The 23,879-nt window shown below is 38.1% G+C and overlaps 4 protein-coding genes across 4 annotated transcripts; all 4 read left to right on the top strand.

Annotated features, from left to right (window-relative positions):
• Window positions 1-182: 182 nt before the first annotated feature.
• LOC119999248 (tafazzin) lies at window positions 183-4,281 on the top strand. The gene is made up of 7 exons (XM_038846719.1): window positions 183-573; window positions 969-1,087; window positions 1,212-1,277; window positions 1,554-1,751; window positions 2,542-2,660; window positions 2,997-3,102; window positions 3,497-4,281. The coding sequence occupies exons 1-7, from the start codon at window positions 336-338 to the stop codon at window positions 4,043-4,045; spliced, it is 1,395 nt and encodes a 464-aa protein (XP_038702647.1). The 5' UTR covers window positions 183-335; the 3' UTR covers window positions 4,046-4,281.
• A 454-nt stretch (window positions 4,282-4,735) lies between these two features.
• Window positions 4,736-10,987, top strand: LOC119999748 (F-actin-capping protein subunit alpha-like). Its single transcript, XM_038847479.1, has 10 exons — window positions 4,736-5,036; window positions 5,224-5,339; window positions 5,684-5,773; window positions 6,081-6,145; window positions 6,537-6,698; window positions 8,367-8,445; window positions 8,578-8,655; window positions 9,768-9,842; window positions 9,920-9,955; window positions 10,595-10,987. The coding sequence occupies exons 1-10, from the start codon at window positions 4,937-4,939 to the stop codon at window positions 10,700-10,702; spliced, it is 909 nt and encodes a 302-aa protein (XP_038703407.1). The 5' UTR covers window positions 4,736-4,936; the 3' UTR covers window positions 10,703-10,987.
• A 586-nt stretch (window positions 10,988-11,573) lies between these two features.
• Window positions 11,574-18,018, top strand: LOC120000436 (E3 ubiquitin-protein ligase RFI2-like). Its single transcript, XM_038848521.1, has 6 exons — window positions 11,574-12,048; window positions 12,943-13,112; window positions 14,373-14,431; window positions 16,190-16,215; window positions 16,315-16,702; window positions 17,127-18,018. Exons 1-6 carry the CDS (start codon window positions 11,865-11,867, stop codon window positions 17,599-17,601), a joined length of 1,302 nt encoding a protein of 433 aa, XP_038704449.1. The 5' UTR covers window positions 11,574-11,864; the 3' UTR covers window positions 17,602-18,018.
• A 353-nt stretch (window positions 18,019-18,371) lies between these two features.
• On the top strand, window positions 18,372-20,772 carry LOC120000683. The gene is made up of 2 exons (XM_038848811.1): window positions 18,372-18,745; window positions 20,238-20,772. Exons 1-2 carry the CDS (start codon window positions 18,372-18,374, stop codon window positions 20,770-20,772), a joined length of 909 nt encoding a protein of 302 aa, XP_038704739.1.
• Window positions 20,773-23,879: the final 3,107 nt, after the last annotated feature.

Raw genomic sequence — 23,879 nt, 5'->3', positions numbered from 1 at the left:
TTTTGGGCCGAATGCATCTAAAAAGCAACGGAAATTGGATTGTACTGGAAAGTCCATAAAATATATAGGTTGGGCCTACCTTGGATATTTGTTATCGGAATCGATTCTATCATGCGCACCCCCAAACAGGTTAGTTCGTAACCTTTTGTAGTCTCCTCTGTATTTATGTCCGCATCCAAAGTCCAAACCCTCATTTTTCTCCTTTCTTGCGCTTCACTGTAGTCTCTCTCTGCACATTCCTTGGAGCTTCAACAGAAAGCTCTATAACTTGTTTCTCTCCATGAATTAAAATCCGCACACACACACACATATATATATAGTCGAGGTCGATCGGAATGGCTGTTGGTGCCGTGCAGAGGATCGAGCGTGGTGATCTATGGAAGAGCAGGGCTCTGATGTTGCAAATCCGTCTCAGAGAACGTCTTAGGGTGGCTGTAGATCGCCACTGTCACCGTCCGACGATTTTCGCCTCGGATGGTTACTTCTCCTCCACGGTGCAACGCTGGCTGAGGCGGTTCCGAGATTTCCGTCGAGATTCCTTGCCTTCCTCCGCCGTTTTCTATCGGAAAAGAGGTCCTGCTCTTTATCCTTTTATTACTACGTCTACGTGCATATCTGAAATGTAATGCACTTCGTTTGACGTTATCTCTGGTGGTTAAAACTCTGAGTTTCAAACTCATATGGCCTAGTATTACCTTTGCTTTTCATTGATTTATGACAACGTTAGCATTTGCCTCCATTTGCTTACCAAACTTTGATCCATAAGAAGATCTTAAGGTCTATGGGAAATCACAGTTTTCTATTAAGTTTGACTATGTTGGAGATGCTCTCTAATAATATTTATACATCCAATAAAAGGAAATGTTGGAGATGTCACAAGAAAGGATTAGGGTCCCTTATCTAAGTGTTATGGCCCTTGTAGCATTATCATTTTCTCATTATTGATTTGTGAATTCTTGTCACTGCAGTCAGTAAGGACTTTATTGCTGAAGAAGATTCTGTCATTCTTCGCATGCTTCAAGCTGTGGCAGTTCCTGTACTTGGGAATATGTGCCATGTGTTTATGCATGGTCTTAATCGTGTTCAGGTATGTAATATTCTATAGATTCATGCAATTGATCGTCCTTCCTACCCCATTCCCAAATATTAAACTCCTTATTTCTATCTTGGAGTCTTTAGTTTGCTGAAAGATTGGATGATTTGGATTGTAGGTATTTGGAATAGAGAAATTACATGATGCACTCTTACATAGACCCAAGAACAAGCCTCTCATAACGGTATCGATAATTCATTTTATTCTTCGCCATGACACTAAGTTAATTCGTGTGAACTGCACATTTCATCTCCGTTTCATTTTAACAGCAGTGGTATTATACTGTTATGTGGTTAGAATATGCGTGGGTAACGTCTGTGTACATCTTGCCTATCTCTGATCCCGCCCATTGCAGGAGCACAAAATGGGAGTTGTTTACCTGTGATTAGATTATGATATTAGTTTTTTTTTTATTTGATGAATATGATACTAGTTGTATTTATTTTCTCCTTATTCGTAGGTAAGCAATCATGTTGCTTCTGTTGATGATCCGTTTGTTATTGCTTCCCTGCTGCCTCCAAGGGTTCTTTTGGATGCTCAAAGCCTGAGGTGGACACTCTGTGCTACTGATCGATGTTTCAAAAATCCTGTAACCTCAGCGTTCTTTCGATCTGCCAGAGTTTTACCAGTAGCTCGCGGTGATGGAATTTATCAGAAGGTGCCACTTCAGCTTCTCCTTCAATTTGTCTAGATAGTGCACATGTAGAGTAAGTTGCTTGATAACTTAGTGATTCAATAGTATATTGTCTGACAAATTAAAACTGGAGCTTTGCAATTTTTACCATTTACTATAGGGTTAGCAGAGATTGTGGCTTTAGAATGGAATAAATGACAAAGGAGAATCCATGTAGTAACTCTAACTAATTTTTCATATGAATTTTTGATGCTTAAACAAAACTGTTTGGACAAAGGGTTTGATTATAATGAGCAGCCTTAAGACGGTTTTTTGGATTAGTCAATGATGCAATATTATTTATTGGTGTTTAACTGTTGCTTATTATCAAGTATCTCACTTGAATGCATACACTCATTTTTATTTATCATCTTTGCTCTGCCCGCTACGTTATATTAGACGTGGAATATGTGGTATTGGCAGGACCGTGGGTAATGAACTTTTATGGACCTCCCTTTTTTATGTTCCTTGCTAGCTAATCACGCAGTCGAATTTTTGTCTTGGACTAGAACATTGAGGCCAGCTAGTTTTGACTACTTTCACGTCTATCTGTTTTGTACTTAGGTTTCATAAGCATATTACTGCAAGATGTAGATGTATCTTAACATTCTCTTTCTGCTAGCTGGAAAAGTTTCTTCCTTAAATATGCTGATGTTGGTTGACTGAGAGTTTGATACCTATCGATTTAGGCTTTGTTATGTGTTTCATATCAAACTGTTTTTGTACCATTAATTTGGCAATTGAGGTCTGACAATGCTTTGTTAATTTGCTTCAGGGGATGGACATGGCGATCTCAAAATTGAACAGTGGTGGATGGGTTCACATTTTCCCAGAGGGCAGTCGCTCTCGTGATGGTGGAAAAACAATGGGGTCGTCCAAAAGAGGTGTAGGGAGGTGAGAATGGTCTTTCCTTATTTGTTGGTTTCCCCTCAGGTTGTAAATGTCACTTGTTTTCTTTAAAGTGTGTGGATGGTGGAGGAGGTGTTCCAGAGAGTGTATTTTCGGTCACAAAATTATGAGGGAAAGGTTATGTGTTTTGCATTGTGATGAAGGTGTCATTTCCTTTAAGCTTTGTCTGGCTAACTCTTCTCATGTGAAGAAGCGCACTGCCATTGAATCCTACTAGAACTTTGACTGCGTAGTTGTTTTCATGTATTAGCAATTCTAGTTTGAATTTGTTCTCTTCTAAGTTTTCATAATTGGAATACTGAATTGTGGACGTTGTTACAGGTTGGTCCTGGATGCTGACAATTTACCCATGGTGATTCCATTTGTGCACACTGGGATGCAGGAGGTCATGCCTATAGGAGCCAGCTTTCCAAGGATTGGGAAGACGGTATGTACTTTGGCTATTTTCTTCTTGCACCACTGAAGGTTTTCAGAAGTGAAATTGTGAGGACAATGGTCCATAGTAGCTTCTTTGGTGTCTTAAATTACTGGATTGTGAATGAAAATGCTATATTATTCCATTGGTGCTTACTCCTTTTTGCATGTATGGGTTGTGGAATTGTTTGCTTTTGCTGGAGGATGAGTGGGGTGTAGTTGGCCTATAGTCTCCTTAACCAATTACTAGAATGCATGTCTTCATTGATTGTTGGTTTGTTGTGTGTTTCTCCTGTGATAACTCTTCTGGTCATTGCTTGTCTCAGTTATTTAACCTTTTGATAGTACGGATTTTGTCTTGGCTGATATTGTTACAATTTATCGAATCATATACTTGGAATGTGTAGGTTACAGTGGTTGTTGGTGATCCCATCCATTTTGATGATTTGCTCAATGCCGAAGGCGTTCAATACTTACCGAGAGAAAAATTGTACGATGCTGTTGCTTCAAGAGTTGGCATTAGATTGCATGAGTTGAAGGCTCAGGTTGAAAAATTAGCTATTGAACATTCAATCACATTAGCGAGCACAGAACGGGCAGATGCTATTTTGCAGCAGGTTGATTGGGATTCTTTTGGCATAGGAAGCCTTGTCTCTGCCGAAGATGGTGCATCAATGCAGGGATTCCAGGTCCAAAAAAACGTGAATTACACTCCCCCACAGCAGCCTCAGGCTCCAGAAAAAACTTTTCGAACGGTATCCTCGTTTGAAAGTGGAGTCATGTCGAGAATGAGAAGGTACATAGACCCAACTGAGCTGATGGGTTTTGCAGCCAGAGGCTTATTTGTTAACAGCAGACCAAAGGAAAGACCTGTGCGTGTCATAGAGGTCAGGCCTTTAAGGACCTGGAAACAATTTTCAGAAGCTAACTTATTACAGCAGTGGAACTCCTGCTAGCAACAAATAATATTATACAGCAGTGAATTACACACATTGAGTTGATATAGAGTAATGAAAATTCTTTTTGGGGCTGGAGTTCGGTTAGGGTTTGTAAATGTGGTGGTGTTTTTCCAAGTTGATTGTTTTTGCCAAACTGGACTTGGGTGTCATTTGGTTAGATGTAGGTAATTTTATCCCTTTTTAAGTTGCCTTCATATTGCCCGTAATAAAATGGTGTTCTGATTTTGTTCTTAGCATTATAGATAGGGGTGACAAAAAAATCAATTCCGGGTCGGATAATATCATGTTTTTATGAAATTTGTATATGTCTAGACACTAATTTGGATTAGATTTTGGACGTACTTAATTAATCACATCCGGATTGGTTTAAATCTAAACAAGTAAATTGAATAATAACTTAATCCGTGTTAGGGTTTGGATCATTAAACTAGACAAAATTTATGTGTTTGGACTCGGATTTGCGTTTAAATTATACAAAAATTTTATGTTTGGACATATGTAATTTATGTTCGAACTTAGTTTAATTTCAATCGGAGAAATTTAGTGATGTCTACCGGATAGTTTTGTGACCCTAAATTCAGTCATCTCCAAGGCATGAATGCATGATAATAAAGTAGTACACTAGGGACGAGAAGTGTTAAGAGTCTGGTTCTCCGTCCTAAAACGACACCGTCATACGCAATTTTCCTGATACTCTTATGCGGACACGTTCTTTTCCATCTGGTTGAGCACTTGAGCCCACAACCATCAGAAATCACATGGGCTCATTACCACACAAATCGAAATTCAATAGGCATTTACAGATAAAAGAAGATACCCCTCGCTGAAATTCCTTTCAAATCCTGAACATTCCATTCCTTCTATTTCTGGAATCAGTGAGACAGAGACATGGCCGAAGAAGTAGAACTCAGCGATGAACAGAAGAAAGACATCGCTAAATGGTTCCTCCTCAACTCTCCCGCCGGCGAAATCCAATATGTCGCGAAAGGTTACTCTTCCTTCTCTTCACATGTACACTTATGTATACGCTCATGTGTATTGTATTGTATTGTATGTATATGATCGGTCGTCCGATTTCTTCTTTTGGAGGGCAATGCATTGCATGTTTGCGGTTTCTGGATCGATCAATTTTGACGGAGGTGCTATTTATTTTATTTTATTTTATTGTGTTGTAGATTTAAGAACAGTATTGAACGATGATGGTGTATATAACGAAGCTGCTCTGGACGCATTTCCTGTCTATAATAAAACTCACATGATTTGCCTCGAAATGCCCGGCAGAATCGGAGATGTAAGTTCTGTTACTTCGAAGATTTTGTCTCGATTTGTGGACTGGATTGGAATTATGGATTCTAATATTGATCGTTAATGTAATCGGGATTGGTTTTGTTTTTTTTGCATGAGAACTAAAAAAAATTTAAAATTGGAGATTCATGTGATAATTGCTTTTTGAGAGGCAGAATTGCGATTACTTGAGCTGTTTTATACTTGTGATTGATTATTTGGTCGTGCTAGGTCTTGACTGCTTTTTATATGAAAATTGCCTATGCACAATAATGATAGACAGTATTTCTCGCATAGAGGTCAAAGTTCAGATGTTGATTCTTCAAGTTTCTATCTGAGATCTATTTGCAGGTGCTAGTGACATCATATGGAGAGCTTGCTGGGAATGAGTTTCTCGATCCTAGGACTGCCCAGGTTGCTATTATTGACCATGTTAAACAAGTGAGTGCTATGCTTCCTCGAGTATCCATTCAAAGCTAGTTGTATTTTTCAAATTCATGAACCATACCAATATCAGCAATTTAGAGAACTCTAGCTGAAGTAGCTAATAGAAGATATTCTCAGTCGATATTATTTGTTCTATTGATTGTGGCTCCTTTCTTCACTTGTTCTTTTGCATTTGCTTTGTGTGGACTTCTCGTTGCGCATTGTATTTCTGTGCGTATTGTTACATATTTTTGTTTCAGAAAGATTATTTTCTATGCTTATTATCCATCTTTTACTTCATGATGTGCTAAATTTGGTTCAGGTTTGTACAGAGGTAAGGCCTGCGAGTGATGAGGAACTTCCATCACCCTATATTGAGGAATTCCGGTAGGCTTGATTCCTTGAAAATTAATGCATTTATGTTAGCATCAGAAATTTCCTTTTGGTATGAGCTTTGTCTGAACATATAGAATCTATAAGTGAATTGGCCTATGAAAACACAACTTCCTGAAGAGCTTGACACAAAATTTAGCATCATTACTTCATTACCAACTGTACACCTTGTTGATTTTAATTCAAGAATTTCAGCTTTTCATGCTGCTTGTCTCCTATTCAAGGCTCTGAATTTGCACCTGATTATAATATGTTCAATTTCCAGTGAGCTGTTTATTACTTTATTTGGCTGGATTAACTAAGTTGGTTTTATCAATGCTCAATCCAGTTTGTTTTTATCACTGCTTATATTTGAGCTGCTTTTTATCCCATTGTTGCCTTGTAGAGGGGCTTTGGACGCTGAAATACTCAAATACGCTGGTGAGGCTTATCCTAAAGGTGTTTGTTCAGTCTTTTGTACTGATGGGAAGGATGCAGAGGGTCCAGGATCCAATTTTGAGCTTGTTGTAGTGATTTCTGCTACTAAACTTAGTCCACAGAATTTCTGGTATGTCAATCCAAGCAAACCACATCATGACAAATGCTTTGCTTCTCGTATTTTTGGTCGGATCATATTTATGATGTAGTAACACTTGCTTGCAACTCTGCCTGCGCTTGTAGCCAGTCCCAAGCCTAGATAAAGGAGGAGGGTTGCGGTAGGTCAGCAACCAGCTTAAAACTCTTCCAAACATATGAGCATGAGTCAAAATGAGAAGTTCGTTGGGCGTTCCCTGCACGCAATGTGTTGCATCGGAACCCGGGTTCAGTGATAAATTAGCGAGGGTTGGCACGGGCTTACCTTCATAGCGATGCGCTGCATCTAACCCCAGGTGTAGTGATAAATGAGCAAGTGCATGCTAGGGCGTCCCCCGCAAGCGACGCTTTGCATAAGCACCCGGATGCCGTGAGATATAGACAAAGGTTCCCCGCTATGGATGGGTGGGGTAAAGAAACTAGTTCATGATTATAGGATTATGATAGGCACTTAGAAATTAGAATCACTTACAGGCAGATTAATTGAACTAGTTGACACCATGATTAGATGTAGGGTTAACATAATGTGTCTATAGGAGATTAAATGGGTGAAAAATCAAGAGATTGAAGATATAAGTTATAATTTATGGAATACTGAAATGGATAGAAATAGAAATGTTGTCGGTATACTAATAGATAACGAACTAAAAGAAGATGATCTAGATAAGACGAAAAATGTGATAGAATCTTAGTGGCTAAATTGGTTCTGGGACAGGAGATAATTAATGTCACAAGTGCTTACACCTTGCAAATATGATTAGATGATAATACAAAGAAACAATTTTGAGAGGACCTCGATGAGATTGTTTGGTGCAGTCTAAGTAGGGAGAAATTTTTTTAGGAGGAGACCTAAATGGATATATAAGGAGAGATAGTGGAAACATTGATAGTATATGTGGACTTGTGGAGGGTACGAGTTTAGGACTATAAATGAGGTTGGAGAAATTATTTTAGAGTTTGTTATGTCGTGTGACTTGTGTCTAGTAAATATCTTGTTTAAGAGGAGAGAATCATATTTAATTACCTTTAGGAGCTAGCAAACTCTAGTCAAATAGACTTTGTAAGGATTGTAAAGTGATTCCGGAGAAAACTCTAGTCTAACCTGGTGGACATATGCTTTAAGAAATGACCTAGAAGAAAACTAGAGTAGCACGAGAGTATAAAATTAAGTGGTTGAATCTAAAATGGGATAAGTATATAGCTTTTAAGGAGAAATTGCTTAAAAATGCAAATTGGGGTATAGTTGGGAAAAGTGGAAAACAAACTCTTTGTGGGGAGAGATGTCGGCTTGTATAAAACAAGTAGCAAAAGAGATACTTGGTGAGTCAATTTACCCTATACCTAATGACAAAGAAACATAATGGTAGAATGACTTGAAGTAGTAAGAAAATATATGGATTCAATAGTTGATGAAAGTATGATCTTAGCTAGAAATAAATGGCGGAAACAAATACACGTAGGGGATTCTCGCTGATTTTCCAATAAACTTATGCAGCTTACCCAAAATTTTTGGGATAAAGGCTTGGTTGAGGCTTGGATGATGATGATGATTATAACACTTGCTTGTATGCATGCATGAGTTAACTTTTGGTAGACCTTGAATCTTATCAGTTATTAACAGAAATCTTGTACTTATGTATAGCAATGGGAGTTGGCTCTCGGTGTGGAAAATAGAGTTCAAGGATGACATACAAGTATTGGAACTGACAGGAAAATTGCAGGTATATCTTATTTACTTATGGTGATGCATGATTATGAAACATTTGACTTCCTCTTCCATTTGGTGCTTTAGAAACTGCATTTATATCTATACAAGATTAACTTAATCAATACTCTGCTTCTCTTCTGTTCAGGTGGGTGCCCATTATTTTGAAGAAGGAAATGTGCAGTTAGACGCGAAACATGAATGCAAAGATTCTACGATCTTTCAGGTTAACACAGTCACATCCTTTAACCATCAAATTTGTATTTGCAAGACCTTTCTTCTATGTATTGCAAATTAAGATGTTTCCATCTCTTTACCCTTTCACCCTTTTTTTTTAATATGTTGCCACACTTTGATATGATAGTATGAGAATGTGGTATTAACCAAGTGTTTTTACAGTTTTACCGAATAGGATATATTGCCTATCGTCATTGACAATTGAGGATTTGAGTGTAGCCCATTCTGCCTGGTTATCTTTTTCGGTGTTATTTTAAGCTGTACTGGTTAACTAGTATTTTTTTCTCCATCTGAAGCCGATTTTTGATGAATTAACAGGTTTATGCTGGACTGTTTTGTTGATGTAGATTGCAATACTAGTTGATAAGTTGAAACTAGTAGAGAAACAAAAGTCCCACATTGGAAAGGGATGAGAATTTTAAACACTTTATCGGGAGTTGAGTCTACCATGTACTTGAATACATGTTGGAGGGAACGAATGGAGGGAATGCCAAATCTTTGAATATATATATATATATATATATATATTATATCAAAGACTTGGCACTTGGCACGTGCATGTGCATACAATAATATCAGTTTTTATATTTTCGAATTTATTTTTTGTTCAATTTTTGAGACATGAAAAATCATGTCTGTTGGATAAAAACACATGCAGTTTAACAGTTTTTATTCAAACAAACAACTGCTAGCAGTTTTTTGTGTACAGAAATGTCTCTTGGAAGATTATAAATATTGATATTGAGAAAACAATGAATTAACCCTTTCTTCCAATCTCTGTTTCTCTGTAACATAATAAGAAGTTCCTTTGGAAAACTTTCAGTTTTGCTTATTCCAAGTTTTCAAGGCTTTGTTGTATCCTAAGGGTGATTTGCTATTAACCCAACAACAAACTATTGTAGTGGGGGCAAATATCACCTAAAAGAAAGTGATACTTCACGCATCAAAGCCATCTATTCCTCATATTTTCGAACATGTTTTAGAAATTTAAGCTCATATGTCAGCCCTTCAATCCTTTCGGTTTTCAATTGATTTAGTGTAATTGATTTAACTTCTGGTTATGTGGTTCCGTCAATTGATTTTTCTCATTATCTGTTTCAGTCTCCTGACGATTGTGCAGTTTCTATTGCCAACATTATTCGCCACCATGAGACAGAGTACTTAGGATCTCTTGAGGTATGCTCATTACGCCTCTTTCTGTTTAAAATACTTGATTTTGGGGGAATACTTTGTTTACAGTTTTCTATTAACAGGCATCATATTTGAATTTGCCGGACACAACTTTTAAGGTACTCTCCTTTTCTTTACATAAAAAAATTTCTTGAGTTCTATGCAAAGTTAACTTGAGCAATTAATGGGGGTAGGTTGTCTAGGTTTCTCCTTTCATATAATTTTTACATTCCAGTATCATGTATAAATGCCATCCCAAAAATGATCGCTGGACCAATATTCTATGGTGTATCATCGAATAAGTGGTGGTATCCTCATCTAAGCACCTCCTTTTATGGAAAGTCACTGAAAGTACTATTGTCTGAATTATTTTATGCTTTCTATGACTGCCAAGTGCCAACCAAAGAAAGCCTGCCTTCATTTTCCAAATTATCTGGTTGTGTAAGCTCTCTATAAGACCTGTATATTTTATAAGAATATGAGGTTCATCTATGATTTGGTTGGTAATAGCTTCCAAATCCATGACCAAGTAGCTGTTGGGCTTTGTAAGCCATGTTCACTATAATGCTTGTATTTGGAGTAAAAATCAATTGCCCCTTATCCTCTACTTATCTCATCTCATTGTTGCTACTTGCTAGTTCAAACTTTTACAGCCTTTTCTTTCTAGTCATTGTTCTACCATATTATTGTTTATGGAGTTTTATCTATTCAGATTTTATTACTTACGATTATGTTAATACACATGATATGCAATGCAGGATCTTCGGAGAAAACTTCCAGTTACTCGTACCCTATTCCCATGGCACAACACTTTACAATTTAGTCTAACGAGAGACATCCAAAAGGAACTTGGAATAGGGAAGTAAATAGAGAATGGCAAATGCTTGAGCTGTTATTTCTTGAAGCACAAAATCGGACTAGCGAGATTCCGCCGGTTGTTTCTTTTCATCCATCTCTGTTGAGTGTATTAAGTTCCCATATTTTTGTTCCTTTCATTATATAAAGCCCTTTCCCTCCCTCATTTTTGGTGTGCAAGGTTGTGTATAGCGCAGTATTGGTCAATTTATTTTTGTATTGTTCTGGAAAACATTTTGTGGATACCTGTGGCAACTTTTAATTGTTTCTCTTGTAATTGTCCCATGTTTATACCCATGTCCATCTTGATTGTCCATAGTGCTATTCTTAATATCCATTTTCTGCCTTTATTTCCAACAATTCTTATATAGATAATACAATACTAATAAGTAAAAAGACAGCTTCAATATTAAATATTTATCATGTTGAATACAGCTTCAATATTTATTATGTTGTAGACTTGTAGATGCCTATTTATCTCATGTTATATAGTATTAAAATTAATGGCGAAAAAAATAAAGGTTGATTTTTCAATAGATTTTGGAACAATTTTTGATAGGTGGGACGTGCGATGTCTAGTGTTTGTTCTTTTCTTTTGATGTAGTTCTCACATTGTGGGATGTAACATATTTTTATAATAACTCGAGTGTTTTTAAATTTAGGTCTCAAATTTTCTCACCTGATTTAAATGAATGCAATTTGACATGTCAATTTTCAAATAAAAAAATAACTATTGTTTTTTTAAGAATATTAGGGAAATTATTTTCTGGAAAAAAATAATGTGTAGAACAAATCGTCACCGTCCGTAGCTGACATTTGGACAGCGGTTACGGCCTCTCAACAGAAATCAACTCCTTAAGTCCTAAACCAATGGAGACCAAAGATTTGTTCGAATGACGCAAAATCAAATATAAAACGCTTTTCGACATTTCTTGCTACAGAGAAATTGACGTAGACAGATAGATTTTCGTCTTCACACCCTCAAATCTCTCTTAAGTCTTCTCGTAAAACGATCAATTGAAGCTCTGAATTCGAGACGAGATCATAATTGTTGTTGATTTATTTGGTAAATCATAATTTTATGACAGATTGGAAGATATAGGGGGTGTCTTGGTGATGTTTTTGCTCAGAGGAGGATTTTGTTGGTCAGATTTGTAGGATTGGGCTGCGATTATGGGGCTTGGCGGAGACGATGATGTGATTGTTGATGATGGTGACGGTGGGGCTTGTGGAGCCGGCGAAGGAGGTGGTGGCAAGAGTTTTGGGTCGGTCTCTTGCTCGATTTGCCTTGAGGCGGTCACCGACAATGGGGACCGATCATGGGCTAAGCTTCAATGCGGTCACAAATTCCATCTGGGTAAGTGAGAATTGGATTTTCGATTGCGCAGTTGTGGGAATTTGGATTTTTTTTTTTGGGTTGGTAGGTAGCATTGGGATCTGCTTGTAATGTTGATTGTTGATATTATTTTCCAATTCTGGAAAAGTTTTATTTGATTTTCTTGATCAAGCTGACAAAAATACGAGAGCAGTGTGAGGATTTGGATCAACAGATTGTAGTTTTAGCTTAAGTTGGTTAAATCAGGTTAGCTCAGCTATACCTCTGCTGTTGGCGCATTAGAACTAAAGTCTCTGCCAGCAAACAGGGTCTTGACTTTTTAAACACGTTGGCTTGTTGAAATAGCTCATCTAAGTGAGAATAAGATTTCAATTTCGTATTTGAGTGACTTTGAACGTGTTTGGGAGTGTTTATGTTTGGGATCTGGGTGTAATGATGATCCACTGATCTCATTGGCATGGAAGTTTTTTGAATTTTTTTTGGGTTTTCAGTCTTCAGATGATGGAAAGTGGAAACAAGAGTATTGAGGGCATAAGATTTAGCTTTGGTGGAGTGATTTTTGTTTAAATTTTATGTTTGAGTAGCTGGTAGACTCAGGTTAGCTGAACAGATATTTTGACAAAAACATTAACACGATGTCTACTTGATCAGTATCCCTATAAGAACAGGCCTCAGTAGCTCTCCATCCCTATACTCTTTCAATGATGCTTATTTTCCATTCTGACAGTCTCTTTAAATGTAGCTTATGCATGCTCATCAATCATCATTAGTTTGTTAGTTTGCTTATTGGAGCCTTGCATTATGTTTACGCAATTATTGCCCGTGTTACGTTGAACAATTATGTGTTACATCATATCAGGACAATGCACACCTCATTTTCCTTTAATTCTTATGCTTCACTGTGATCATCTGCAGATTGCATTGGTTCAGCCTTCAATATAAAAGGTGCAATGCAATGCCCTAATTGTCGCAAAATTGAGAAAGGCCAGTGGCTTTATGCAAATGGTAGTCGTACTGTTCCTGAATTTAGCATGGATGACTGGATGCATGATGAGGACCTTTATGATCTAGGCTACTCTGAAATGGTGAGCACAATAGACGAAATTATTTGATTTGTTTCATTATATAGGATAGCTTTTAAGCATTGTTACTTATTAACATCTATCTATCATAACTTCTGATCAACCCCCCAAAAGAAACATAGCCCCCCAGGGAAGTGTTATTCTGTTAGAAGCACTTAATCATGTACTTTTTGCTGAAAATTAAACTTCTTATAAGAAACCCAGCATGTGTGGGGTTTTGATTATTGGCCAATTTCATGTAGGCTATTAATCTAGCCATCTTGTAACTGGTTCTGGGTTTGCACCCACCTACTTGGTATTGTAATAAGTTCTTGTAGAATGAACAAAAATTTGGTGACTCATTTACTCGGTTATTAATCTAGCCATCTTGTAACTGTTTCTGGGTTGCACCCACCTACTTGGTATTGCAATAAGTTCTTGTAGAATGAATGAAAATTTTTGTGACTCATTTACTATGTCCTTGGATTACTCTCTAATTCCATGTAATATATCTTATTATTTTCCATAAAGACTTTGAGGAAGAAAAGGTAAAGTTAGGGAAGTTCTTTTTGAAGGTGCTGTTATTTTTAGTATGTAGTTTGAAACCTTCTCTTTTTAACAAACACAAGAGAAAACCTATGAATAAAGAAGCTTTCCTGTATTAGATTTTCTATTTAGCTTAATATTTTTTTTCTAGGTATTTTAAATAAGTCAGCTTTCTTCTTTGGGAGAAGTAATTATTGGGGGCGGGCCATGGCTAATGTCTGAAACTCTGAGTCATGGGTATTTTAAGTTTGAGACATGGACTCTAGTCAAGCCACTATCTGATGCTTGCATCATTGATAGGTCGATCTTCTGTCATATTTTTTATTTCTATAAAATACCATGTTTGCGTCTAGTAATTAGTTAACATTGGCAAAGCAGGCTACTAGGCTAGATACCTATTGACAGAATGATGCCTGATAAATTATTGGAAGTATTGTTGGTCGCATTCTTAGCTTCATGAATGCACGCATATCATTCCTATGATGCACCAACCTGCCTGGTGATTACGAAATTCTGGGGAATGCATATCTATGTGAGTATGTGTTTGTACAGTTGATGTCTCTATGATAGTTTAAAAATAGGTCTCCTTGAGATTCTATTGATTGTTCTATTTTCGGATTTATTCGTGGGCCAATTACCCCTGTTACTATATTTGTGTTGCTTTTGCAGGAATATTATTATAGTTATGTTTCTCCATATTACTTACTGCATTCAACTTGATCTTTGATGCTTTGGCAGTCTTTTGGAGTTCACTGGTGTCCATTTGGCAGCTTAACGCGGTTTCCTTCATCTTTTGAGTAAGTATAACCACACAGTTTATAATTTTTATATTAAAGGAAAACATTATAATCTTACAGTATTCAATGAATAAGAAAAATAGTATATACACCAATTTATACAGCAAAATAGTTACTTAGTGACCTCTTATGTTTATGAAAAGTGCTCATACAAAATCTATCATAAAGTGATTGTTCATATTGCTTCTTTAACTTCTATGTTTATGATGTATATTGAAGATCTTAAAAGTAGTTAATACTTAGTATTTATGATGGCAGCATTGGTAACGAGACATCAAATTGGAAGTTGCCTATTACTGGTTTTGTCTTACTCAAATTTATCATCAGTTGCCTTTCCTGGAAATCTTTCTATGTGTAGCGAATATATTAATAGAAGAATTTTATGTTGTTGATAGCCTTGCTTAAACCACATTGGTTCTGCTGTAACACTGCCTCATTATTCGTTCATAAGGGATATAAATAATTAATTTATTCTAGTAAATAGAGCAATGCAATAGCATATGAATTTCTGGTATGGCTATCTGTGGAAAATGTGGCTTGAGTTGGTGCGTTGTTTTATCTGTATATATTTGAAGTTGCACGAGCTAGGTGAATTGATCATCATGCACTTTTTCTTTAATTCCTCAGCCCCAAAAGAACTCTGCACTGCATACCTCTTTGCACCTCCTCCTTCCTAACTTATTCCCTTTTTGGTCAATTGTATTTTGCATGTCTGATTGATCTCTCTGCCTCCAGAGGTCCTCCAAGCCCCAATCTCTCGGAGAGCATATCTGCATTGAGTCCGCTCTGAGTCTACCTCTCCCTCATGGTGTCTTGTGTTCTCTCAATTTTTCTCATGCTATTTTGTTTTACCTCACCAACTCATCCCATGGAACTATCATATGCCAGTCCTTTCTGGAACATTTCCCTTTCAGGGTCTCTCTAGCTCTTTCACATTGCATTAGTTCTTCTGAATTTCTAGAAACTGTTATCAGGGACACTTTGGAGGAATAGTTGTGTTGGTTTGTTTTGCTTTCTCCAATTTGTCTAATTATATAGGTTTTCTGCTTCACTCATTCTTAATTTTGCAGTTCTCGGTTTTCAGTTATGTTTTTCACTTTTTCTCCTCTTCCTTCCCAGATCGATTCATTTTTAATGTCGTATAAGAATCAGTCACTGCAGTTTGTTATATTTAGGTGCAAAAGGATTTTTGGTCCTGTTTGGGTGTGACACCAACAACGAACTGAGAATAATGATTTTTTCGTCCCTGAGTTCAATATTCAAAATTGATCATATTCATTTGTTATTGATAATCCTTATTTGCATTAAAGTAAGTTTCGCAAGCAATATTTTTTGTTTCTTCGTTTCTTAGTACGTTCCCGTTCAAGCCCATTGTACTAGGCTCTTGTTCTTGTGGAGCCTGGGAGGGGCAGGTGTTGGATAAAGAAAGGGTTGTGTGGTTGTCTTGGTATAAATATTGGCAACTATGTTTGCACTCAAGGTCAGAAGTCATATAACCCCAACATCAAGCTTTAGATTAGTTTATTTGTTCAACAGATTGCCAAGCAAAACTTTTCAATTTGGATTGGTTTCTTTACACTTCCATTCCCTTTAAAAAGAGAATGTGCTTTTTTTTTTTAAATTAGCAAGAAACATTTCCCTTTTAGTTTCCCATATTTTTGCTAGTGAAAATTTTGGCTTTTTTCTTGTCTCCATATACGTACTGTTCTGAAAGCAACTTTATTTCTGTTTAACAATTTGGTTCTTTTGTTCTTGCAGGGAAGCAGAATTTTCTTCAACTGCATGTAAGATTTTTCTTTCTTTGTTCTTGCTTAACTAATGATTATCAGCGGGGGGCAGGGCACTGTGGCTAAATACTTAAATGTGCTGAAATTGCAATGCAGATCATGATCTACTGGGACAACAAGCTATTTATGCTGAACATACTGCTGTTTCCTCTGCTACTCATCCATGCCCATACATTGCTTATTTGGGACCCATTCACCCCTCCTCTTCAAACTCCAGTAGTAGCGTTTCGGATGGTTCTAATTTCACCAATCACTGGAATGGCCTACCAGTACCTAGCGAGATGCCAACTTCTTATGCTTTCCCTTCCATGGATCTCCATTATCACAGTTGGGAGCACCATTCTCCTCCATTTGCTTCATCTGGCAGTCGTATCAATGGTGCTGATCCGCCTTCAATTACACCTGTTACTCAAAGATCGGCCAGAATAGGATCTGATCTACCAAGACCGGGGTCTTTTATGCATCCCTTCATTGTTGGTCACAGGTATGGCTTTAATGAATTTGAGGCTGTGGGATTATGATTTTCTAATCTATTTATAATTGGGAGTTGGAGGATGGTGTTTGCTCCTATTTGCCGGCCTAATTCAAATTTTTAGGTAAGAAAACTATTTTTTCTTTCCTGTTTTCACGAAAGTTGGAAGCTATTTGAATTCTCCTCTAGTTAATCCAGCAAGTAAGAAAAGGTGAAGCCATTTTAGCAAATTTAACGCATGTTCTCCAGCTGTTTGTATTTGTTAAAGATGGAAGGCAATTTTCTGAATCCCTCTCTTGCAAAGTGAACACGTTTTCTAGCAAAGAAAAACTGTTTGTATTTGAGAAATCAGTAGCCTTTGATCCCCTCCGTTTGTCGATGATTTTGCATGGTTCCAGTTGTCTTAACATTGATCTCATTTGATTCATTTATACAGTTCTACTGCTAGAGCTGGAAGCTCTGTTGCGTCCTCAATGGCTCCACATTACCAAGGGAGCAATGCCCGAGCCCGTGATAGAGTGCATGCTCTCCAGGTGTACTATCAACAGCAACAACCTGGAAATTCCTCAGGCATTCGCACACCAATAATTTCTGGAACTCGTAGATCAAGCAGTCACAGAGGCTTATCTCAATTAGGGCCAGTAGCCTCATCATCCGATCAAAGTAGCAGTGGCTTCTATTTCATCCCTGGATCAGGTCGGAACTTCCATGAAGCAGAAAATCCTGTACAAGGACGTTTTCACGTGTGGGAAAGAGATCGCTTGCCTTCATTCCCACAAAATCAGGTCGACAGAGATCCAAGTTTTCGTGAATTCTATCAAGCTGTTGTTGGACCAGAACCTGGCATCAGGTCTGGTAGCCTCCGCCAGAGGCATGGCCGTGAAAGATCATCATCCCAAAATCGATCGTAGACTTTATCATTTTCTGGGTGAAGCAAACTTGCAACTACTATGATGAGACCAAAAATTATGTATGGTTGAAAATGTTAATATAATGCTTGGAGTCTGTCATTCCTGACAGTCTGAAATACTGTGGAGTGGACCTAAGAATGATCTTTATGGCGGCCACCTGGCTTGCGATGGACATTGGCCTCTAGTTTCTTTGCCATTGAGGATGTTAGAATAAGATCATATGTTGAACTGACGATGAGGGTTTTGAGTTGGCATTGCTTTCTCGACCCAGAATTATAGACTATGATCGAATGAGTTTCGAGAAGTTGTAAATGGGTTGCCCAGCAATGCATTTTTCTTAAACTATTTGGCCTGTGAATAAGTACATGTGAATAAATACATGAGCTTGCTCAGTTGATGTTTGCATCTCATTGTGTACAATAATATATGAAAAGGAGATTTTTCAAAAATTGAATGAATCTTTAATATTCGCTGTTCTCGGATGAAATTTAAGGTGAAAAGTTTTCTTGGTCTTTAGAAGGAAGGAAAGATATGTGGCCATCAAATACTAGGAATTAAGTAGAACAAAATTGACTAGGTGGTAGTCTGTTGAGCAGCAAAAACGGCACCGTAGACTTTTAGTCTTTTAGGTCTAATTTAGATAGGACATTTGAGCACTCTTTTCTTTACATTGTATTATTATTTATTTATTTTATTCTTTATGTTGCTTTGTTTACATGGTATCGAAGCAGGTTCCACTCTAACTCCATATCTTTTTCTTGATTTTTCTCATGGCTACTGAACTTGGTGCTATCACCACTGTCGTTGGGGCCATTTCTTCTACTGGAACCGTTGGGTCTGCTAGCAACTCTCTTGATGATCCACTTATTGTGATCACGGTAGACTATGCTGTCAACAAACTGGTCTCTCTTGTCCTCACAGGAGATGACACTTGTCATACTTGGAGTCGTACTATCTTTATGGCTCTTGAAGCACGCAACAAGCAAAGCCTGGTTGATGGCACACTCTCTGATATTGCAGTGAGAGATTCACGTCACACTGAGTGGAAGCGTTGCAATAGTCTTGTGGTGACTTGGTTGCTGAATTGTGTATCCAATGACATTGCAGCTAGTTTGTCTAGTTCGGTGACTGCTCGAGCCTTATGGTTGGATCTCAAACTTCGATATGCTTCGTTGTTGGGTCTAAATTAACCTTACTAGCAAGTGTACTAGTCGGCGACTACAGCACAATGATGAGCAAGGGTCGAATCCACAGGGACGGTGTTATATCTAATCCAAATGTATATTTGTATGTACGTATGGACAACGCAAACAAAAGTAAAGTTCAACTCAAGATTGTTTGGTTGGGTAATTAAACTAAGACAAGCAAATAGCAAAGTGTTTTTGGTATTTTCTTAGAATAAAGATGCAACTAATGCAAGTGAGATGAATGAGATGAACACCAAGGCTTTGGAATCCCCCTTGGGAAATGACTTGCAATGACACAAATTCACACACATATTTGCTAATTCGGGCATAACGAATCCGTACCTAAGTCGGTTTTAGCGCACTTAAGCCAAATCTCCCTAAAATCGATTACTAGCCATCTTATTGGTCTAGGTCGGATATTCCTAAATACATTCTAGCCATCTTATTGGTCTAAACATGCATAGGAATTCATGGAGTTCTATGGAGATTAGAATTCATACAAATTGTCACCTAATTAAAGGGAGACACATTCATAATCAAATGTTTCAAGAAGCATAATCTACTTGACATATTATTGTCTAAGCAAATTCTCCAAACAATTTCATCCAAAAACCTAAAGTGTTGGCCAAACACTACAAGCAAGAAGAAATTGCAATCAAACATAGAAACACAAGATTTATACCCAAATCAACTCATATATATGTAAATCAAGTCATAAACAAAGTCATCAAACCCAAGGCTTCAACCTAGCCTTGGCAAAAGAAGTTTAGTTACACATAATGAGAGAAAAACACAAGAGGAGAGATGAGAAAATCATGAATAAACCCAATTAGTTGAGTAAATCCAAGTTGAGTTGAAGAATCTCTCCTCCTAGCTCCAAGAGTCGCCTTCCCCCTCTGGTTTCGCTCCCCAGAAATTCTATTATAGGTCTAAAAACTCCCGCAGCTCGGACAAATCGCGACTTTGCTTTTTGCGCCTAGGCGCGTTGTTTTCACGCCTAGGCGCACCACGCCTAGGCGCAATCCTAGGCGTGCACAACTTCAAATTCAAGTCCAACTCTCTGGACTGGGCGTGCAGGAGTGATCCTGGGCGTGCACAATTTGTGCGCCTAGGCGCGTCACGCCTAGGCGCGTTACCCCTAGGCACATGATTCAAATGACCATAACTTCTCCATATGACCTCCGATTTGCATGATTTTAGATTCTACGGAAAGCTTGAGATGTCTAGTTTCCAATGCCTTTTGTTGCACTCGATTCCAATAACGTGACAGAAAGTTATGACTATTTGAACACACGAAGGTCGGTGGACATTTTCTTCAATTCAGCCCTTTTTCCGTCGCTTTTCATCCAAACCGCAATCAATCTATCAAAATACAAATCAACACATAAATACACTCATTATTTATCAAAAGAAAGCTTAAGAGGGGGATATTTCTACCAAAAACAATAGGTATTATCATACCTATCATTCGTCCAATGACACTCGCATCTATGAGAGTGATACCCGACAAGGGAGCTCAAGTGTGATTGATTATTACACTAAACAAAAGAGTTACAGTGATGAACTTCTCTATTATAATGTCATTCTAGCTTGCAATTGTGGGGTCCGTGCAGCACTAGAGCTGTACCAACAAAAGGAGCATACTATGTTATTCTTGATGGGATTAAATGAGTCTTTCTCCAATGTGAGGAGTCAAGTGTTGTCCATGGGTCCTTTGCCCTCCATCAACAAAGTACTTTCGATGGTACTCCATGTCGAGAGACAACTCACTGTCACTCAACCCACTCATACCACTCTAGCTCCTCTTTACTCTTCGACCATGGCAGTTAACTTGGGTAGGACAACTGAAATTGGCAAAGGTTCCACCTTTAGTACATCTAGACAGCGTGAAAATTTATCCTGGAATTACTGTCGCAAGCAAGGTCATACCATTGACAAGTGTTATAAATTGAATGGGTATCCTCCTGGTCTTCCAAAGCGTTAGTAGCATTCTGGAAATCATCCCCAAACTGAGAAGAATTACTCTGTGAATCAAGTTTTGGGTGAGCCATAACAGAATTTCTCTCAAAATATGTAGATGCCTCCTGATCTATGCAATCAGCTCATGAACTTCCTCAAGATGAATCCTTCATTGTCTCAGTTGCAACACAATAACCCCTTCACCTCATCTTCCAGTGCATCTTCACGTAGTCCTTTGAATGCCAATTTGAATTTGTCCTCCGTCTCAGCTGTTGCAGGTAATGCTCACACATGTTCATCTATACGATATACCCACTTCTTTAGGAAATGTTTCCTTCACTCCTTAGTTGCTTGACAGTGGCACTAGCCATCATATTGTTTGTTCTCTTAGCTCCCTGTGTGATGCGCATACCTCACCTAATTCTTTTGTCACTCTTCCCAATGGAGATCGTCACATTGTCACTCACATTGGGTAGGTTAAGCTGTCAGATGACATTATTTTACAACATGTTCTTTGTGTGTCAAGTTTTAAAGTCAATCTAATCTCAGTTAGTCAATTAACATCTTCAAGCAATTGTAGCCTTCATTTTAATTCTACTTCTTGTGTCTTGCAGGAATCGGTCACCTTAAAGATGATTGGAATGGGGAGCACACATAAATGACTCTATTTTTTGAAAGGGGTTGCTTCCGCTGTACATCATGCTTCTGAATCAGTTCACTCTACTAAGGATCCCATGTTGTGGCATCATAGACTAGGGCATCCTTCCTTGTCAGCAAGTGCTCTTTTGCCTCATCCTTTATGTACAACTTTTGTGTTTTGTTCCATTTGCCCCTTAGCCAAAATGAAACGAAAGCCTTTTGCTCTAAGTGTAACCCAGTCAATGACACCTTTTGAGCTTATTCATGTAGATATTTGGGGTCCTTACTCCACAACATCTATTGATGGATATACATATTTCTTAACCATTGTTGATGATTTTAGCCGTGTTACTTGGGTTCATTTGATGCGTACCAAAGCTGAAACTCGTTTCTTTATTCAATAATTTTGCAATTATGTTGAAACACATTTTCATACAAAATTTCAAACCATCCAGTCTGACAATGGTCTAGAATTCAAAATGAAAGAATTTTATGCTTCCAAAGGCATTGTTCATTATACCTCTTGTGTTTACACCCCCAACAAAATGGGGTGGTTGAACATAAACACCAACACATTCTTAACAAGCCCGTGCCTTGAGATTTCATGTTCAATTACCTGAAACCTTCTGGAGTTTCTGTGTACTCACTGTTGTCCATCTCATCAATCGACTTCCTTCTCACAAATTAGATAAATATACCCCGTTCCAAATTCTGTTCAATTGAGCACCACTATACCACAATTTCCATGTCTTCGGATGTCTTTGTTATGCTGCAGTTACTCCTCACACTCGTTCTAAGTTCCAACCCCGTCCTCATGTTTGTATTTTTCTTGGTTACCCTTTTGGCACAAAAGGGTATCGTCTCTTTGATCTAGAATCTTACAAAATTTGAATATCACGTGATGTTGTTTTTCATGAGTCTGTCCTCCTTTTTCATTCATCACCTCCTTCCCACGATGGTGTATCTATCTTGCCTTCTGGTTCCTCTGATGTTGATATGTCCTTGTTGGTAGAACAGGATTTGCTTCCTACCACGCCCTCACCATCATCCGATACTTCACCTCAATTGCCCAATGTCCTCGTTCCCACCTCCTAGTCTTCACAGGACAACATCTCTTCTCTTGATCCCTCGTCTGTTCGAAAATCTTTAAGGCCTAAACAACCTCCCTCATACCTTCGTGATTACCAGTGCAACAACACTTCATGCATGCCTCCCACCAGCTCTTTATCGAATTGAGTCCTTGCCACTTCATCCAACTGGCAAGTACTTGCATTATGATCATTTTTCCTCTAAACACAAAGCCTTTTTATGTTCTATTTCTACCACCCATGAACCATGTAACGTAGATGAGGCGCTGAAGGATCCATCTTGGAAGACTGCTATGGATGTTGAGCTACAGGCTCTTCATGCTAATCACACTTGGGATTTAATTCCCTTACCCAAAGGTCGTCGAGCTACTTGCTCCAAATGGGTATACAAGCTCAAATATACTCAGGATGGTAGCATTGCTAGGCATAAAGAGTGTCTCGTTGCGCAAGGTTTTAATCAATGTTTTGGCTTCGATTATACGGACACTTTTTCTCCGGTGGTCAAGATGGTCACTGTCGATGTATTCCTAGCTTTAGCCTCTATGGGTCATTGGTTCCTTCATCAAATGGATGTTCATAATGCATTCCTCAATGGTGACCTTACGGAAGAGGTCTATATGAAACAACCTCTTGGGTATCCTACTGCAAATCTAGACCTTGTTTGTCTGTTACACAAGTCACTTTATGGGTTAAAACAAGCGTCTCGTCAGTGGAATGCAAAATTCAGCTCGGTCCTTCTTGCTTTTGGTTTTCGTCAATCCAAATGTGATTATTCTCTCTTCACTTTGCTCAAAGGTCCATATTTCATTGCTCTTTTGCTTTACGTGGATGACGTGATTGGAGCAACAAGTGAAGCACTTATTACTTCTATCAAACTTTATCTTCACAAGTGTTTTAAGATCAAGGATTTGGGTGCTATGAAATACTTCCTTGGGCTTGAAATTAGCCATTCTTCTTCTAGTTTAATCCTCAATCAACGGAAGTATACTCTGGATCTTTTGCGTGATGCTGGTTTCTTGGATGCCAAGCCTCTCACTTCCCCAACATAATTGAATACTCATCTTTCTATACACTCGGGCACCAGTCTTGTTGATCCTTCTTGTTATCGTCAGTTGATTGGTCGTCTTATGTATCTCACTTTGACACGTCCTGACATCAATTACATCGTCAATAATTTGAGTCAATTTCTGCAGACCTTCTGATGAACATCTCCAGGCTACTCACCGTGTCCTCCGCTATTTAAAAGTTCCCCTGGACAAGGCTTGTTCTTTCCTTCCACACCTGCTTTTGATCTTCATGCTTTTTGCGATTCTGATTGGGGGGGGGGGAGGCTGTCCCGATTCTCGTCGATATGTCAGTTGCTTTTGTATCATGTTGGGTGGCTCTCTTGTGTCATGGAAGTCCA

Source organism: Tripterygium wilfordii, chromosome 6 (assembly GCF_013401445.1).
Source record: "Tripterygium wilfordii isolate XIE 37 chromosome 6, ASM1340144v1, whole genome shotgun sequence".
NCBI lineage: Eukaryota > Viridiplantae > Streptophyta > Magnoliopsida > Celastrales > Celastraceae > Tripterygium > Tripterygium wilfordii.
Note: the sequence above shows the minus strand (reverse complement) of the source record. Positions and strands in the feature narration are given on the sequence as shown.

Excerpts from the sequence above, each read along its gene's own strand:
- LOC119999248 (XM_038846719.1), top strand. The coding sequence starts at position 336 with ATGGCTGTTGGTGCCGTGCAGAGGATCGAGCGTGGTGATCTATGGAAG. Across the intron at positions 1,752-2,541 it reads GTGATGGAATTTATCAGAAG|GGGATGGACATGGCGATCTC; the intron begins GTGCCACTTCAG and ends AATTTGCTTCAG. Across the intron at positions 3,103-3,496 it reads TTCCAAGGATTGGGAAGACG|GTTACAGTGGTTGTTGGTGA; the intron begins GTATGTACTTTG and ends TGGAATGTGTAG.
- LOC119999748 (XM_038847479.1), top strand. The coding sequence starts at position 4,937 with ATGGCCGAAGAAGTAGAACTCAGCGATGAACAGAAGAAAGACATCGCT. Across the intron at positions 5,774-6,080 it reads TTATTGACCATGTTAAACAA|GTTTGTACAGAGGTAAGGCC; the intron begins GTGAGTGCTATG and ends AATTTGGTTCAG. Across the intron at positions 9,843-9,919 it reads AGTACTTAGGATCTCTTGAG|GCATCATATTTGAATTTGCC; the intron begins GTATGCTCATTA and ends TTCTATTAACAG.
- LOC120000436 (XM_038848521.1), top strand. The coding sequence starts at position 11,865 with ATGGGGCTTGGCGGAGACGATGATGTGATTGTTGATGATGGTGACGGT. Across the intron at positions 13,113-14,372 it reads ATCTAGGCTACTCTGAAATG|TCTTTTGGAGTTCACTGGTG; the intron begins GTGAGCACAATA and ends ATGCTTTGGCAG. Across the intron at positions 16,703-17,126 it reads CCCTTCATTGTTGGTCACAG|TTCTACTGCTAGAGCTGGAA; the intron begins GTATGGCTTTAA and ends TCATTTATACAG.
- LOC120000683 (XM_038848811.1), top strand. The coding sequence starts at position 18,372 with ATGGCTACTGAACTTGGTGCTATCACCACTGTCGTTGGGGCCATTTCT. Across the intron at positions 18,746-20,237 it reads GTGACTGCTCGAGCCTTATG|GTATTATCATACCTATCATT; the intron begins GTTGGATCTCAA and ends CAAAAACAATAG.